The sequence below is a fragment of the Adelges cooleyi genome, unplaced genomic scaffold (genome assembly GCF_023614345.1).
Source record: "Adelges cooleyi isolate 19-005CV unplaced genomic scaffold, UGA_ACOO_1.1 ACOO_flye_CR_arks_rails_tigmint_CR_PRNA_119, whole genome shotgun sequence".
NCBI lineage: Eukaryota > Metazoa > Arthropoda > Insecta > Hemiptera > Adelgidae > Adelges > Adelges cooleyi.
This window is the reverse complement of record NW_026095772.1, coordinates 160,952-178,901: the sequence shown is the minus strand read 5'-3', so window position 1 is coordinate 178,901 and position 17,950 is coordinate 160,952. Positions and strand designations below refer to the sequence as shown.

At 34.4% G+C, this 17,950-nt stretch overlaps 1 protein-coding gene across 1 annotated transcript in view; it reads left to right on the top strand.

Moving 5' to 3' along the window:
• The window catches only part of LOC126847775 (ryanodine receptor), a 77,421-nt gene extending 59,946 nt beyond the window's left edge, over positions 1-17,475 (top strand). The window contains exons 77-98 of the mRNA XM_050588174.1: positions 607-838; positions 925-1,013; positions 1,092-1,407; positions 1,471-1,541; positions 2,896-2,961; positions 3,039-3,118; positions 3,232-3,393; positions 3,486-3,642; positions 5,286-5,491; positions 6,185-6,388; positions 7,757-7,933; positions 8,458-8,622; positions 8,707-8,836; positions 8,926-9,045; positions 10,431-10,780; positions 12,267-12,428; positions 12,618-12,678; positions 12,751-12,897; positions 13,573-13,704; positions 13,795-13,951; positions 14,993-15,158; positions 17,073-17,475. Coding sequence (XP_050444131.1) covers positions 607-838; positions 925-1,013; positions 1,092-1,407; positions 1,471-1,541; positions 2,896-2,961; positions 3,039-3,118; positions 3,232-3,393; positions 3,486-3,642; positions 5,286-5,491; positions 6,185-6,388; positions 7,757-7,933; positions 8,458-8,622; positions 8,707-8,836; positions 8,926-9,045; positions 10,431-10,780; positions 12,267-12,428; positions 12,618-12,678; positions 12,751-12,897; positions 13,573-13,704; positions 13,795-13,951; positions 14,993-15,158; positions 17,073-17,235 — 3,513 coding nt within the window. The 3' untranslated portion in view covers positions 17,236-17,475. The remainder of the gene's footprint in view (positions 1-606; positions 839-924; positions 1,014-1,091; positions 1,408-1,470; positions 1,542-2,895; positions 2,962-3,038; positions 3,119-3,231; positions 3,394-3,485; positions 3,643-5,285; positions 5,492-6,184; positions 6,389-7,756; positions 7,934-8,457; positions 8,623-8,706; positions 8,837-8,925; positions 9,046-10,430; positions 10,781-12,266; positions 12,429-12,617; positions 12,679-12,750; positions 12,898-13,572; positions 13,705-13,794; positions 13,952-14,992; positions 15,159-17,072) is intronic.
• Positions 17,476-17,950: the final 475 nt, after the last annotated feature.

Below are 17,950 nucleotides of genomic sequence, written 5' to 3'. Positions count from 1 at the left end.
ACAGGATGGTAAAATTATACACAAAAACAACATTTCAATTTTAGCAATTATCGCCATTTACATGTCTGATATCCTGTCCTGAGTTATTACAGTCATTGTATTTTCATGTTCCTCAATATAATTCACGCTATTGTCCCACCTTTGAAATTCCTTTCCATCGTACATCCTACGGTTCCAATAATCCCCTTGACCGTATAGCCAGATAGTGCAGCGTGATGAAAAATTTTAATTTATTTAATATTAGAGATTTGTATTCTACAAAAAAATGATTTTTCAGCCAGTTAGTGTTATCTAGGTCTTTTTATTATGTTTATTTTATTAGTTTCTTATTATATTTTTTCTTTTTGTTGCACTTGATTTATACTTAAATTCCAATTCAAATCTTGTTTTTAAATTATTATCTTGTATTTAAGCTAAGATTATTATTGTACTTGAGCCCTCTGGCGTTTACCCAAATAAATAAATACCGAATGAAACAAATAAACTAGTCGACATAAAAAATTACACACGAATTGAATCCCCCTAGAATTTGGGGGTTCCGACCACTGTGGCGTCGTACAAAACTAACGGTATGGACGTTAATGATACGTTGTCTGTGGCGTAAAGGGCATGCTGAACCATCTAAAAGAAAAGAAAGACGTGGGATTCTTTACGTCGGTGGCCGGTTTGATGAACTCGTGTAGCGTTTTGGACCTGGACGCGTTCGAGAGGAACACCAAGGCCGAAGGGCTGGGCGTCGGATCCGAAGGGGCTGCTGGCGAAAAAAACATGCACGACGCCGAGTTCACGTGCACACTGTTCCGGTTCATTCAGCTGACTTGCGAGGGACACAACTTGGGTGGGCATCGCAGCAATTGATCACACCGACGCGATCGGATCCGAGTTAACGATTTTTTTTTAATTTAAATTTTGTTACCTATTTAGAATGGCAGAATTACTTGAGGACTCAGGCCGGCAACACGACCACGGTCAATGTGGTCATATGCACCGTCGACTACTTGCTCAGACTTCAGGTTTGTTGTAGCGCGCGCGCGCGCGCAAAAGCCAAGAGGCCCCTTTGTGATTTGTCTAATGCTATACGCCTCCCGTAGGAATCCATCATGGACTTTTATTGGCATTACTCCAGCAAAGAGCTCATCGACCCCGCGGGCAAGGCTAACTTCTTCAAAGCCATCGGAGTCGCCAGCCAGGTGTTCAACACCCTGTCCGAAGTCATCCAGGGACCGTGCACCCAAAACCAACAGGCTCTGGCCCATTCCCGGTTGTGGGACGCCGTCGGCGGTTTCTTGTTTTTGTTCTCGCACATGCAAGACAAACTGTCCAAACACTCCAGTCAAGTGGACCTGCTGAAAGAACTTTTGAACCTGCAAAAGGACATGATCACCATGATGCTGTCCATGTTAGAAGGTAAATACTGTTGTTGTTGTCGACGAGTTTTGTTTTTTTATCGTACATGTTACATGCTTGCAGGAAACGTCGTCAACGGAACTATCGGCAAACAAATGGTCGACACGCTCGTGGAATCCGCATCAAACGTCGAGGTTAGTTGCATTTGTTCAGGGAAAAGTTGTACTGTTAAAATATGTTAATGTAAAAATCGTTTATTAGGTATAGGCAGAGTTGGTCATTTTGTATTCAAGTTAAAAAATACAATTTAACTCGATAAATAACCATTTAGGTCGTGCCATAAAGTTTATTTTCAAATCATGATTATTTCAATCTAATAATAACAATTTTATTTAGTCACGATGAAAAATTTAACTATTGTATAAAAAAAATTAGCCAAAAACTAACTTTTTTGTAAGTACATACGAATAAAGTTATTAGTGACTTAAGAAATAATTATTGTGCGATTTAATAATATTATTTATGATTTTATTTACCTTAAAAAACTTAAATAGGACTGATGTCTAGGCATTTATAATATTTATAAAGCGTTCGCCTAATTTTTCAATGAATAATAACATTTAAATTAAAAAACTGAGTGAGGCATGTTTTCGTAGCATTACATTTTTTTTTAATTGGATGGAGATAAAATATTTAAAAATAAGAAATTTTTATTTAAAGTGTTTTTTTTATATGTCCCCTAAAACTACTAACAATTATGATAAAAAAAAATAACTATGTAAAATAGTTTAATTTATCACTTATAATAGTTAATTTAATAATTATTTGAATGGTTATTCACAATAATACAAACAATCTACTTTTGTTTAAAAAATTATTTAAATAAAATATGTTTAAATAATGTCCAACTCTGTCCAACAGGACAGTTTTGGTTTTATGAGTTTCCCAATGATTTTAAAATGTGCTAAAACAACTATTGTCAAATCATATTTGACCAAGAAATCAACATTAGTAACAAAATTATTATTTCAATAATAATTCATAAATATTAAAACTAAAATTAACATGAGTGTATCTAGAAATGAAAAAAGAGGGCTGGAAAAAAATTCATATGGTTAAAATTTGCATTGTAATAAAATTACATATTCTAATAATATATTGTATCATAAGAAAAAATAAACATAAAAATACAATTTTAGTACAATCAATTTAGGTATATTAAGCAGAGTCTTCAGCCTACATAGTCCCCCTTCCCTATTTATATCTACCTTTGGATATTAATAATGGTCTGAGATCCAATGTTTTAGTAGGTCTTGAACTTCGAGTGACTTAACTTTTATATTAAACAGAACAAATGACCAAACTTACTAATGTCTGACTACTCAACAACGTTTGTTTGGGTTAAATACGGTTTTGTATAAAATTACAATGGTTGCAACATAATTTATTTAGAACTCTACATAATATATGAAATATATAATTTTCCGAGACTGAAACGTTTTGATTGTAATAAAATTAACGAATAATTATTGTTTTTATTTGTTACAGTTGATATTGAAATACTTCGACATGTTCTTGAAACTCAAAGATTTGACCAGTTCTACTAGTTTTGCTGTAAATGCCCATTAAGATTTATTGATGATATCTTATAATAATAAATGTATATATATATTATTTTTTAATATACACAGGAAATAGACGCGAACAACGACGGTTGGGTGCATCCGAAAGACTTTAAAGAAAAAATGGAGCAGCAAAAAAGTTACACTGCGTACGACGTTTGACTTAACTAATTCTTAACTTCAATTTTATTGTCGTATTAACTCTTCAACTGTGTCGATAGTTCTCCCTCAGAGCCGTTTAATTTAACATGTATTTCCACAGGGAAGAAATCGAGTTCATGTTGCAATGCTGCGAGTCCAACCACGACGGCAAGATTGACTACATCGGTTTCACCGATCAGTTCCACGAACCGGCCAAGGAGATAGGTTTCAACCTTGCCGTGCTGTTGACCAACCTGTCGGAGCACATGCCCAACGAGCCCAGGTCCTTATTTGAATTAAATACTGATTGTCCACTTAGCAACCGCCATGCCCGCATAAGGTATACTTACCCGTGTGAGTGCGTTTGTCCAACAGGTTGACTAGGTTCTTGGAGACGGCCAGCAGCGTGCTCAACTACTTCCAACCGTTCCTGGGCAGGATAGAAATACTGGGCGGCAGCAAACGCATCGAACGAGTGTACTTTGAGATCAAAGAGTCCAACATCGAGCAATGGCTGAAACCGCAGATTAGGGTAATAAATACTTCACTGTACAATAAAATATTACCCCCTCCTTTTTTTTTTGCAACAAGAACCGATTAAATATATTTTTTCAACTGCCTCCAGAGTTATAACCAGCTCAAAAAAAACATAAACTTAAAATGTCTAATTTCCTTTTGTGCTGAAGAAAAAAATAGACTTCAGGAGGCATTCATTTGGGGGGGGGGGAATTCCATATTTATTGTACCTACATTAGGAAGATGCCACGACGCGGCGCGTTTACTGTCTCGTTCTGCAAACATAGCAAAATTATGTTACTTAGAACTTAAACTGTAGTGTTTAGGTTGAAATTAGAGTTTAAACACAAATGACAACATTAAAAGAGGATAATATTTTCGAGAACACGTTGCTATTCTTCTAAATTATTGTCAAACAAAAAAAGTTACAGCTTTTTAAAAAAACAAAAACTTACACGTTTTTACTAACGTTTTTATTTAAAATTTAATAATTTGGTTTAAATTTATAATTTGCCCACTAAATAATATATAATACATCAATTAATTATAATAATATACATATTTATTATGCTTTAATGATTTATGAACGTGGCCATTTTAACACCAGAACTAATTCTATGGATTTGATAAATAATAAGATACAATTATTAATAAAAAAGGTATTATATTGACTTGGTCAGTCTAAAAATAATTAAGGAGTGTAGCTCCCCATACTCTCAGACCGCACCTAGATATATTTATTCTGATAAAATTATACATTCAAATATTCATACATACTCGTACAAAGTTTTCTTCATTAATATGAAAATGTTTAAGAACAGTATCCATGAAATTGATAAAAAAATTCGTATAAAATAAATCACTCATATACCTAGTATATAAGCTTAAGTATAAATTATGTTTAGAGTAGTAATGTGAAAACGATTGAAACAAGTCAGTCATATGAACGTTAATTTACACTTATATAAAATATCAAAAAATAATCTTTAGCGATAATTACATTAGTCCAATTTGATAAAATATATTGAATTTCCACTGTTTTGGATTAAAAAAAAAAACAGATTAAAAACGAATTGTAAAGAAAAAATACAATGAAAAAACGATATACTTGAAAGCAATAATTTCATTCACATTTTCAGAGACTATAAACGTTGTATTTTTTTTTGTGATTGTTTGGATAACCGAAAAAAATACTAACGTCTTTATATTCATCATAATTTTATTTTATTATCAAAAAAGTTTCGATTTTTTCCCGTTTCTGAATAAAAGTTACAACAACAAAAATTGTTTATTCATTGCAACCATTTTAACCTATCAAAATGATATGGTAATTCAACAAAATTATAAACACATGTATAATTTTTTTTCATTTTTTATTATGATTAACGTTTGGTGTTTGTTTTGTAAAGTTAAAATTGTTGTTTTTCAAACGTTTTTGTTACTTTTTTAAAAACGTTCTAATATCCTATATTATATTTTATGACCAACTATAAACCGAGTGTGCTTACACAAATGGATAGACATATTTGACAAAATTATACTGTACAACTTTCAACCACAATATGGCATTTTTTCAAAACATAATTTCAAGCCTATTATAGTCCTTTTACAGTGCTTTTATAAAATATAATAATGCGTTTGTTTCTGTAAACCTGTCAGGAATCTAAACGTGCCTTCTTCTATTCCATCGTCACCGAGGGTGGCGACAAAGAGAAACTCGAAGCCTTTGTCAACTTCTGCGAGGACGCCATATTCGAAATGCAACATGCAAGCGGTCTGATGGCTGTCGACGACGGTTCCGGAATTGGCGGTGGCAAGTGCAGGAAGACCGCATACACTTATATGGCCGACGATGATGAAAACAAGTAAAAGCAAACCCTTTTATAGAAGAAAAAAAAACTTGACTATTCCATTTAGACCACAGAGTAAAAATAAGTAGATGTGTAACATCATAATATAATGCCCTGTACTCGGCAACGAAGTAACAAAAAAGGCGAGCGACAGTGTGACCACTTAAAGTGAAAATAAATGATTTTTTTTTAAAGTTGGTAAACCTTACATGGTAGTATAATCCTTATCGACTATACAAATCGATAGATAATTTCAAATTCCGTAATGTATTTTTATAGTAATTTTTTTTTGGTTATTATTAGTATTTTAAAGTTTTCCTGACTTGGTCGTATAAACTTGGAGCTAAATTACATATATTTTTTTAGCGGTTTTAAATAAGATTCATTTTGCTATTTGCAAAAAAAAAACGTACAGGTCGTTGACGTTACAATACATAACGCAAACTACTAAACCTTGTGCTTTTTAAATGGGTTCTTAATTATTTTCCATTTTTTCGCCCATAATTCTATACTGTTGAGTCTAAGCTTCAACGTCATTGTGACCCTCTCTGATTTATTCTAACACAAGTAAGTACAACAAGTCGAGATTTAGAGTCCAGATTACAGCGACCATTTCCCTGGGATAAACAAGCTAATACTTGATTTACAAAAAAAAAAGCTTACAAGCTATGAACAATATTAATTGCCATTGTTGTTGGTTCGTTACAGCACTGCCAAAGATCCCGTCAGGAGAGGCATTCAGACGGTCAAAGACGGTTTCCGGATGCTGTTTTTCGCGTTATCGCCGAGCAACATAAAAAACAAAGTAGACGAAATGCAACGGATGACAACGGTCGAACTGATCACAGCATTTTTCAAACTGTGGTTTTACCTGATGTTCTACACCGGCTACAGTGGATTTTACGTGTTGAGGTACTTTTGCATTATACGGTGTGGTACATGTCTGTTGTAAGACAGATCTCATTTTCTCAGACATATTTTACTATGTTTTTCAACGCGTTAAAATGTTTATTTCCGGCCCTTATACCTACGTAAAACATGTTTGGAAACATATGTTTTTAATTCCATTAATATGTAAACGAACATTTTTCAACAAATTTTTCAACCGAAAGAATATTGATTTGAAATTCCAAATCTTTACAATGTCATAGGTAGCAAACAATGCAATTGATTAAAATTAAAACCTAAAACGCTAACATTTTTTTTTTTAATTTTCTATCTACATAATATTTATGGAATAATTAAAAACATATTATGTTCCCATTTGAAACGAAGTTCATACTTCTTTTACGGATAAGCGATAAAGGTTAACAATTTCTAAGTATTGAAAAATATAATAAAACTATGTACCTATAAATATGGGAAAAAATGAACTTAAAAATATTCATATTTTCACCCTGTATACCTAACTATAATAATCAATTCTATAGTATAATATTATACACCTACTCACCCAATGATGTTTACATATTATATTCATTGAAAGATTAGTCAGGTAACTGATGTACTTAACTACAGTCTGTTCGTGACATATAAAATATTGTATTTGTTCAATGTCAGAATTTATTTGGATTTCTTTTAATTTTCCCCGCAATTTTAGGATTTACTAAAACAAAGCTAAACTAAAAAAAATAATGTTGGTATCTTTTTTCAAGAAAAAACATCAAAGTGATGATTTAATTTTATTTAAGCTACAATTAATTAATTTATAATCGTGTGTTATTTTATTTTGGGTCTGAAGTCACGACACCTTTTTTTGGGGGTTTTTTTGAAAATCCTTGGCACGATTTTAGGATTTAAGAGCTAAAAATTAGTCTGAAGATAATATTATGTTTAATCTATACCTGTAACATGTATAAAAATAGAACTGATCGACTCACCCTAATCGTCTCTACCCTATTTTATGATCAATAGACTATACATATAGCTACTTAAAGAAATTCATTCGCCGGTTAAAAAAGTATCGTGCGTGCAGACACTAAAAAATAAACACACAATTTTCCTTCTCAGCTTTACATCGAAATCTAAAAACGAATAAGTCCGTTTTATTTTAAACAAACTTGTCCTACACGATCAATCAACATCTTTATCGGTTTGGTTTCATTTACCAACAGCTAAAAATTCCTTTTTATTGATCACTATTTTCATTATTATTACATCCCTTAGCAATCAGTGGCGGTTTTCCGCGTCGAGCAGGAATAGGCTTTGAGGAAATAACCTGGAGACGAGACTGTGCTTTTGTTGTGTGTATATTATCTAGTTTATCTAATATGCTTCCAGGTATGTGTCACGGATTCTCATGCATCTCATGAGCGGCGGTACTCAGTCGGAAGAGACCGCGGTAGAAGTAGTGGAAGAGAAGAGCGGATCGTTCAGGATGTTACCGGCGTTACCGTCTACCGGATCTGAAGAATCGCAACTTCTGGCTCTGACTTCCGGACCGGACGGCGTCGACTCGTGAGTGTCGCAAAATATATATCTCTAAATATTGATTGCATAAATTGCATAAAGACTTCGTTTCCGGCATCGGACACAGAATTAAACACAGAGCAAACTTGCGGTTTAACTGATTTGATTGAAATGAAGGGCACTGTGGAAAAACGGTAGTAGTCACGTTATGAACAATTTTTTTTTTCAAATAGTTTTTTTCAATTCATGTCAATATTTTTTTCAATTCATTTCAATAGATTGTTTAAACAAATACATGTATTATTAGAGTAGCGTTTAATGTGATTTTTTTTTGTTCTTATGTAAGAGGTAGAGTAATTCACCAACTTATTGTTTCTGCTATACTCTAAAGTGTTCACAACTACCGTTTTTCTCCTGTGCCCTTCAAATGTTACACTCGAACGATAAAGTTTGACCGAGTCAATCTTTCCTTGATCCACTAAAAAACATATTCGGTCGACCAAACTTGATTCGTGAGAACGCTAAAACTTGGACAGGCCAAATTATCATAATATATTTTGCGTTGGTCACAGGAAAAAAACGATTTCGCCTCAACAGGCCACAGCCGTGCAGGGTCAAGGAGACAAAGCCAAGGACGACCAGCAATTAAGTTTGACCGACAACAACACCGAAGACGGATCGCAGAAAACCGCGGACGACGGTCCGGACGGCCAACCGTCGTTCGTCGACTTGTTGGTGTAAGTATAGATAGCGGTTGCTTGTAGGAAGTTTGTCCAACGGTTATTGGTCTCAACGACAGTGCGCCGGTACTTGTGTTTCAGAGGCGAGACGGCCCGGAAAGACTCGATAGCCGGACCGGAAGTGTTGGCCCAACAACAGGCGGTCATGGCCGCCGTAGAAGCGGAAGTCAAGCAAAAGAACTCGGTCAACAACGCCAGCGCTTTTTCGCAGGTACAGCGGAGTGTAGTCTATTAGTGTTGGTTTGCTATTATTATTATTATTATTATTATTATTACTTGTATTGTCCAAAACTGATACAGATCGACATCAACGCGTACACTCACCGTGCGTTGAGTTTTCTGGCTCGAAACTTCTACAATCTCAAGTACGTGGCGTTGGTGTTGGCCTTCTGCATTAACTTTATACTGCTGTTCTACAAGGTAATGTAAAAAAAACGGGCGTAACACACTTACCGTGTTATCCTATTTTCCTACTCGGATTCGAGTTATATTGTTGCCAACGTACCTGTTTAAATATAATATCATAAATATACAATATTATACCTATTGGTATTTTGTACGTTCGACATTTATAGGTGTACAGGGTGATTCTTTTATCGTGGACCACTCAATATCGCATAGGGTTAAATAAGAAATTATAACCTAACCTAAATTTTTCCCGAGTTTTTTGGTTTTTACCCTACTTCCAATTTAGTTTTTTTGTTACTACACTGAACTCAAATGGCCCAAACGACATCCCTCGGGTACATTAAATTCAATGTTATCGGAAAAATTACCAAAAAACACCTATTTAATGTTAAATTTTCATTTTCTGACATCATTTTTGACAGATATAAACTTGTGGGTATAATGTTCGTGTTCAGCAGACTCCAAGCTATGAAACCATCAAAACTTCAACACAAACTAAAGAGTAGAAAAAAAGCTATGCAATGATTTGTGCACAAGTGTCGAAATCCTATGTTAAATCCCATTTAAACTCCAACCCTTGTGGGGGGGGGGGCACGGGTTAAAATTAATATTAAGGACCACTCTAGTGTATATCAATTCTATTGTAACGTTGCATATATTTTATGTATAATATATGAGGCGCTCAAATGCCAAACCGATTGACTCCATAAAATGAAATTTTTAAGTACAGGCAGAAGGAAAGTTATTTGAAACAATGTATGCAATATTCTTAGCGCGCTCTAGTGGTGAAAAATTCAACTATGGAGTTATTTATCTTGACCTTGTGAAAATTACACTCTTTTTTTAATCCAACCATGGTGTTATTCGCAATTTGAAAAAGAAATTGTGGAGTTAATCGGTTTGGCATCTGAGCGCCTCGTATGAAAATTATCACCAGTATTATGCGCATTACTTCCGGCTCTGTACAGGGGCGGGTTTTATCACTCACCAAGGGGGGGGGGGCTAATTGATGTTAAGCATATACCTAGCTGTATTTTAAATCCAATATCTAACAATCCAAAAATAGCTTGAAACCTAAATAATAATAATAATAATATTTCTTTATTACGGAAATAAATTCCAGTTACAAAATAACTTTTTTTTTCATACATATAAAGATTCATTATCAGTAATTTAAATGTAATAAAATAATAATAATAAAACAAATAGGTATCAATATCATACAATAAATCTAAATGTATAAAAGGAAAAACAAAATAAAATAAATAATAAAACAAATTCTAGTTATTTGCTATGTATTTCTTATTTAATGTTAAATATTCAAATATCCATAAACATTACATAACCATATTATTCTTCAACGACAAATCATAACACTTGAGGTGTAATAATTTCAGGTGACGACGCTGGCGGAAGATTTGTCGGCGGAAGACGCGGACGGCAAGACGCTGGCCTTGGGCACGGACGCCGAGGCGGAAAATGACGACGGTGCCGGGGCCGTGGAACTGGTGCACGTCGACCAGGACTTCTTCTACATGGCGCACGTGATGCGGCTGGCCGCCATGCTGCACTCGCTGGCGTCGCTGGCCATGCTCATAGCGTACTACCACCTGAAGGTGCCGCTGGCCATATTCAAACGGGAGAAGGAGATCGCCCGCCGGCTGGAGTTCGACGGTCTGTACATCGTGGAGCAGCCCGAGGACGACGACATCAAGTCGCACTGGGACAAACTGGTCATATCCGCCAAGTGAGTGCGGACAGACCGGTGGCGGGAGGAGGGTGGTACACTTGGCCTATAATCACAGATATCGTCCGTGGTTTTTTTTGATGACTGAGATTAGTGAAAAAAGACACGTGATAACGGCTTCTGCCGAGAGAATATTGATAAGAGACTCCTGATAAGCGACAGTTAGGTTTGGGCACAGGTATATCCAAAAATAAACTAGTTTCGCGGAATAGATAAAAGCAGAAGGGTCACTTTTAATGTAAACAAAAACGTGACGGCCATGTTGAAAAGGCCGTCATTGACCGTACCCTTACCTTTTCATATCTATCGATTACTATCAGTTTAAAATATTGATATTACGGTTTGTATTTTATAAAATATATTTGTTGAAATTAGTTATAACTTACATTTTTTAATTGGTTATACGCATTAAAACCTCTTAAAGCAATTTTTCTAGTCATTAAATCAATAATTGTTTTGACTTTGGTATACAAATTGTATTCTACTTTTAATTTTACGAAAATGGTCACACTGCGACGCTCTCTAAGACTATGGCCGTTACGTTTTTATGTGATAAGTATCTTCCCCGCGTTAATTTTTATCAGTTTCCGGGGCCTGCTAGTTTGCTAACTAGTGATAAGAATTAAAGTGGACATCCGCCATTTTTGTGGGATTTGTGTGTGATATATATATATATATAACTGTGATTCTGTGTTACCAACCTAACTTATAATAATTGAATAGGTCATTTTAAAAACGATATAAGTGATAAAATTGAAATTTCTCACTAACCACAAACAATTTCATTACTAGCAGAAATTCAACTTATTTTGCACTTACACCTATTTACTAATTTATTTTTAGGATTTCCGATACTCATAATCCGTAGTTTTAAATAGTTTGACTATGGCCATAATTCATTAAATTGAGATAAGACATAATTGACTTGCGTTGTTTTTGCAGAGAATAGAAATGTAACTTATAAAAATTAGAGGCCAAGATATAAAATAAATCAACACAGAAATGTTATTAATATTATTGCACAAAATGGTATTATTTTATATAATAAAATGAAATAAATGTAGTTTTTACACGGAATACGTAGCCGCGTTACTATATAATTATCAAATTTGACAAAGTCATTTTTAAAAAATCGGTGGCTGTCGTTTTTGAAATGGCCTTTTTGACAATTATTGTTATAAACTTATTTTCACGTGATAAGGTTCTAATTTCCACAAATATGGCGGAAAATGATAACTTCAATTATTATCTCTAATAGCGGCCTGTACAATTATCAATCTTAGTTTATTAAATATATATCTGCGCCTAAAATATATACGCATTTTGAAAGTTTACCTCTACTTCGTGTACTTTTAACATGGACATGTTAATTGGAATGGATACAAGAAATTTCATATCGCCATTTTTGCGTTACACTTTCGCCGACGTTAAGAGATAAGAAACGCGTGATAAGAGATAACATATTCATGACGACCGATGTTTCCAGGTCGTTCCCGGTCAATTACTGGGACAAGTTCACCAAGAAAAAGGTCCGGCAAAAGTACAGCGAGACGTACGACTTTGATTCCATCAGCAACTTGTTGGGCATGGAAAAGACTTCGTTTAGCACCGACACGGGTAGCGAAGAGGGAACCGGACTTATTAACTTGTAAGTATATGAGTAAGTTTAAAATAGAAATTACAAAAAACTATTTTCGGTTTTCTTGTCGACCAAAACCGCGACACAGCTGCGAGTTGATTCCTTTTGCGTAGACGATTTTTGAACATTTTTTGGTACTAAACGAGGTTTTCATTTTCTTATTCTCCACTTCACTTGTAAACGCCTTTTCTTTTACAGCATTGTCAACATCGACTGGAGGTATCAGGTGTGGAAAGCCGGGGTTACCATAACGGACAATGTAAGCTGAGGCGACTGAGCTCGGCCAAGCCGTGTGTTTTTCTTTAACCTGTATACGATGCGTTTCTTTTAGTCGTTCCTGTACAGCTTGTGGTACTTTACATTTTCGATTTTGGGCAATTTCAACAACTTCTTCTTCGCCGCTCACTTGCTGGACGTGGCCGTCGGTTTCAAGACGCTCCGGACAATCTTGCAATCGGTCACGCACAACGGCAAACAGGTAAAGCCCAAGACGATTGTCGTGGAATTATTATTATGACCATAGGGGTGGAGACCAGAGGAAGAGGAGGAGGCTTAACCCCTCGAAATACAATTTTTATGTTGGTCATTTTGATTCAAATTGCTGCATGTCTGAAATAATGGGCTTGAATGATAAAGAGGATGTTTCGAATTACTGCCACTAGATGTCTCTCTAACATTGGCAAACAAGTTCTGCCACGTTTTAAAGAAGCTTGTCGGTGAACCGGAACGATTAAAGTACGGATAAGGACTTCGTTGTTGTTGTTCTGGCAACAATCTGGCTTCATATTGAAAATGATTTGTACAAATGTATCGATGAACACTTTTTCACTAAAAAAAAAAAAATCAATATCATCTTAGATTAGATCTTAGACCCACCTTTGACGCTGGGTTTTTTATCCAATTAATAGCTACCATTAACAGTGTGTGTGTGTATTATATTGTATTTATGTTTGTTCTTATTTTAGTTTATATACAATTATATTTGAACTATGTTATTTTCGAGCTGAAACTGTTAAGTCCTCCCCTCTATTATTTTTTACCAGGATATCCGCCTAGGATTTTGACTCTCTCTCTCTCTCTCTCTCTGCCACAAACCTCTAATTGGGATTGTTTCAATTTTAATATTTTCTCTTTTTTTTTTTGCTAACCGCAGTTGGTGTTGACCGTGATGTTGCTCACCATCATCGTTTACATCTACACCGTGATCGCGTTCAATTTCTTCCGGAAGTTCTACGTGCAAGAGGAAGACGACCAGGTGGACAAAAAGTGTCACGACATGTTAACGGTAACGATACAATATTATGGCAGCGGTCACACTGATGCTGCTGCTGCTCACGTTGGGCAACACTGTGTTTTCAACGTTTATCTGTTTTAGTGCTTCGTTTTTCACTTGTACAAAGGAGTCAGAGCCGGCGGAGGTATAGGAGACGAGATAGGTTCGCCCGACGGTGACGACTACGAGGTGTACAGGATAATGTTCGACATAACTTTCTTCTTCTTCGTCATCGTCATCTTGCTGGCCATCATTCAGGGTGAGGCCGCATAAGATAATTGCAAATATTTGTGCAGATTTTTCAGAACATATGTTATAGCCCCCCCCCCCCCGTTCTAGATCTACCTTGGGTCTAATTTTCAGACCTCAAGCTATGCATGAAAAAGATATAATAAAAAAAAAAAGTTTCCATGCCTTCTAGGGAAAAGGGTTTATGTTATATTTGTTTGTTTTGCCGACGTTTATTGATAGTGCTGTGTCTAAAGAATATCCCATACAAATTTGGAACTAATTCGACCATTTCCTAAAAGTTAATGCGTAAACAGATTAAAATGTAAAATTAATTAAATTACTGGAGTAAGTTTGTTGAGTTCCTGTTCAATTCAATGACTTATGTCGTTTTTGAAATGACCATTTCACGTATTATATGCAACGAATCGTCACAACGGATATATATTATATATATATATATTTTTTTTAGACACTAAACTTGTGTCAAAATTTCGTTTTAAGTCACTATTTTTGAAATTACCTATTTTTGTAGCTTTGTAAACCTGGTTTCAAATAAATTGTATGTGTAGATTTTTTATTTTAATCTTGACCGAGTAGATTTATGAATATAATATTTATATAGAGTCTCCACTTGACTTCACGCTAAGTAAAATAGACCAAAAGTGTACAACCTCTGCACTATTTAGACACAGTATATTTTTATAGTTTGGTCTATTGAAAATATCGGTCACCGTTGTCACTTACTCGTTCCAATTATAAACAACAATTTTTTATTTAAATATATTGAGCCGTTTGAATGGTAAAAATATTTGACTCAAAATCGCTACACTTACACATGGCCCGGTATAGGAGCTACTACGGCTCTGTAAATACAATCTACCCACACAAAGTAATACCCCCAAAAATCTTAGCCCCAATTGATATTTTAGTATTTTTTAAAAAGTATTTGCTAGTTTTTTAATTATACGTCTGGTTAAATAACATTACTGTTTTAGGTGAACCGTCAAGTTGGGCCTGAGCCAACTTTTGGCGATAATTCGATTAATTGTGTACATTTTTTCCCCCTCAGGTTTGATCATCGACGCTTTCGGTGAGCTCCGTGACCAACTGGAGAGCGTCAAGGAAGACATGGAGTCAAATTGCTTCATATGCGGCATAGGCAAGGATTACTTCGACAAAGTTCCACATGGGTTCGACACGCACGTCCAACAGGAACACAACTTGGCCAATTACATGTGAGTACAAACAATGAGGATCTAGAAGTACAAGTCCTCGGCAGATATGCAGGCACGGTGCCAGAATTTTTTTCCTAGGGGGGCGGGAAAGGTCAAGTGAATTTTTTGGAGGGGCAAGCACAATAATTTTACCTACTTCTGTCAATAAAAAACAATTATAATGATTTATCAGTGAACGACTTTAATATTTATCAGTGAAATAGTATAAAATATGAATTTATTACAGATTAAGGGACAATATATACTAGTGTACAATTTAAGTAAGGCAACTTTTTTAAATAAGCGTTATTTTTACCTGTCGGCCATCATATAGCTCTTATTGTACTCTATGAAAGTCGAAGTAAAAACGAAGGCTTATAAAACGCCCAAAATCCAGTCAGTGGAGATTATAGTTATCGCGTTATACCTACATTCTATTAAACCAAAACAATCCGTCAATAAACACTGAATTTTTGGAAAACACACACACACAAACGTAAATATTATAATTATATATATACATATATACACCAAAACACATAATTATATGGGCGACGGATTATTGATAACCGATTGCAAAAACACTCAAAATATTTAGATAAAAAAAGGCCACATTTATTGGCAATGTCATAACTAATAACTAAATTTGTATAGATAAACAGGTTTAAATCAAAACAACAATTTTTTTCACAATTTCCGTAATAACTAAATTTGTATGTATAAAAATACAGTTATTCAAAATCTGGGTCTTAGGAATAATAATCAAATATTTAAAATTATACTATTCAGCAAAATAGGATGGGGGGCGAGAGAAGGGCAAGAATTTGTTATGAGGGGGCGACCGCCCACCCTCGCCGCCCCTTGGCGCCGTCCCTGCAGATATGTCATTAAACCGACTCCTGGACTTTAAATCCAAAAAATGTCTATCAATTGCAGGGGAAAAGGGTTAATACTGTTCAATAGAGTGCTAGGTCCTAAGAATACTCCAAACATATTTTGTAATTAAATTCCATTAATTTCCGGTCATTATAGTCCGCCTTAATATCGAGTTGAAAAATGAGTACACCTTTGAATTAAGTACTTCTCAATTTTTCAAAGGAAAAGGATGGCAAAGTATTGGAAATAAACGATAGTGATATTTTTCATTGTAACAACAATGTCAATTATAAATTGTTATACATTTTTCACCTCTGTTTTATGTTAAATGAAACGTTGGGCTTCTATCCTACCTGTAAAAAGTTTTCTCCTTTCAAATAAAAAAAAAAAATGACAAAAATCCGACTTGTCTCCAATGCGTGAGAGTTTTTCATTTTGTTCATTTAAATCACTGTCCATGATGCTGTGATAGTCCGAAAAATAAATTAACTGCCAAAATAGAGTCCTAATTACTGAACTAATTCATACACATCACAGTTTAACCTAAAAAATTTTTTTTTCGGCACCGACATTTTTAGTATAAAATATCAGATATCGCTAAAACCGATTATTTTTAGTCTTTTACAAAAAAAAAAAAAACCATTTATTTGAATTTATATGTTTGTTAGTAGTTTGGAAAAAAAAATAAAAATTATAATACCTAATGTTTGTACTACAATAGTAGTTGTATAACATATTGTCAGGTTTATTCAGCGTTTATTTGTTTTGATAGAAGTGTACACTTATCTCATATTATATTTTATAGAATATATTCTACACAAAAACGTTGTAACTTTTTAATTAAACTGTTATTTTAATTAATAATCATTATAAATAGGTTATTCGAAATCCGGAAATGGTCGATTTTTCGTCCTCGATTTCGTAACGCCCTTTCAATATTCAGATTCGGATCGGTTTTCCATAATTTAGTTTCTTAAATTCATATATATATTTTTTTTTACTAAATCATTGTATTAAGTCGATACCCGTTTTTTTTACATTTGCCTTTTGTGTGTTCAGGTTTTTCCTGATGCACCTGATCAACAAACCGGACACAGAGTACACCGGCCAGGAGACTTATGTGTGGAACATGTACCAGCAGCGGTGCTGGGACTTCTTCCCCGTGGGAGACTGTTTCCGCAAACAGTACGAAGAGGAACTGGGAGGCGGCGGCGGTGTCTAATAATAATAATAATATTTATTTAGCAACTCATTAAGATGTTTAATTTTAATATCGTGTTATGTATGTAACGTGTGATGCTAGTGTGTGTGTGTGTGTGAGTGGTCACATGTGTGATGACCGCCCCTTTTCAAATGTAGACTGCGCTTGCCTATATATATATATATATATTATTATAAATATTTCCTATGACGTGTTAAGTCGATTATATTTATTATAATATATAATATTATTATGTAAAAAGATTCGTTTTTTATGTCTGTTTTGTTTACACACAAACTACTCCCAACGATTGGGTTAGGTTCCTCGTCAAAAACTGTGTAGTTTTTTCCGGCGATTTTCACTTAGCTACACTTGGAATGTTTTTTAAAATGAAAACTTATATATATATATATATTCGAACAATGTTGGCTCTCTCGACTGGATTTTTGTGTGGGTGTCTACTGATAATTAGTATTTATTAATTACTATTATTTTCGATTGCTTTTGTTATCAAAATTTATACTGTCACACTTTTATCTTTAACTCGAGTGAGAACACTGAACGACTCGATTTTTTCCTGTTGTTCTATTTATACATATTTTTTCCAAAAGCTATAAATCACTCTTTTCTCCACCTCCAAATAAAAAATTCTATAATCTAATTATATATCCCCAAATTATTTTTTTCACTTACTATTCCGCCTATTAAATTAGTTTGTGTAATTTTATTTATTTGT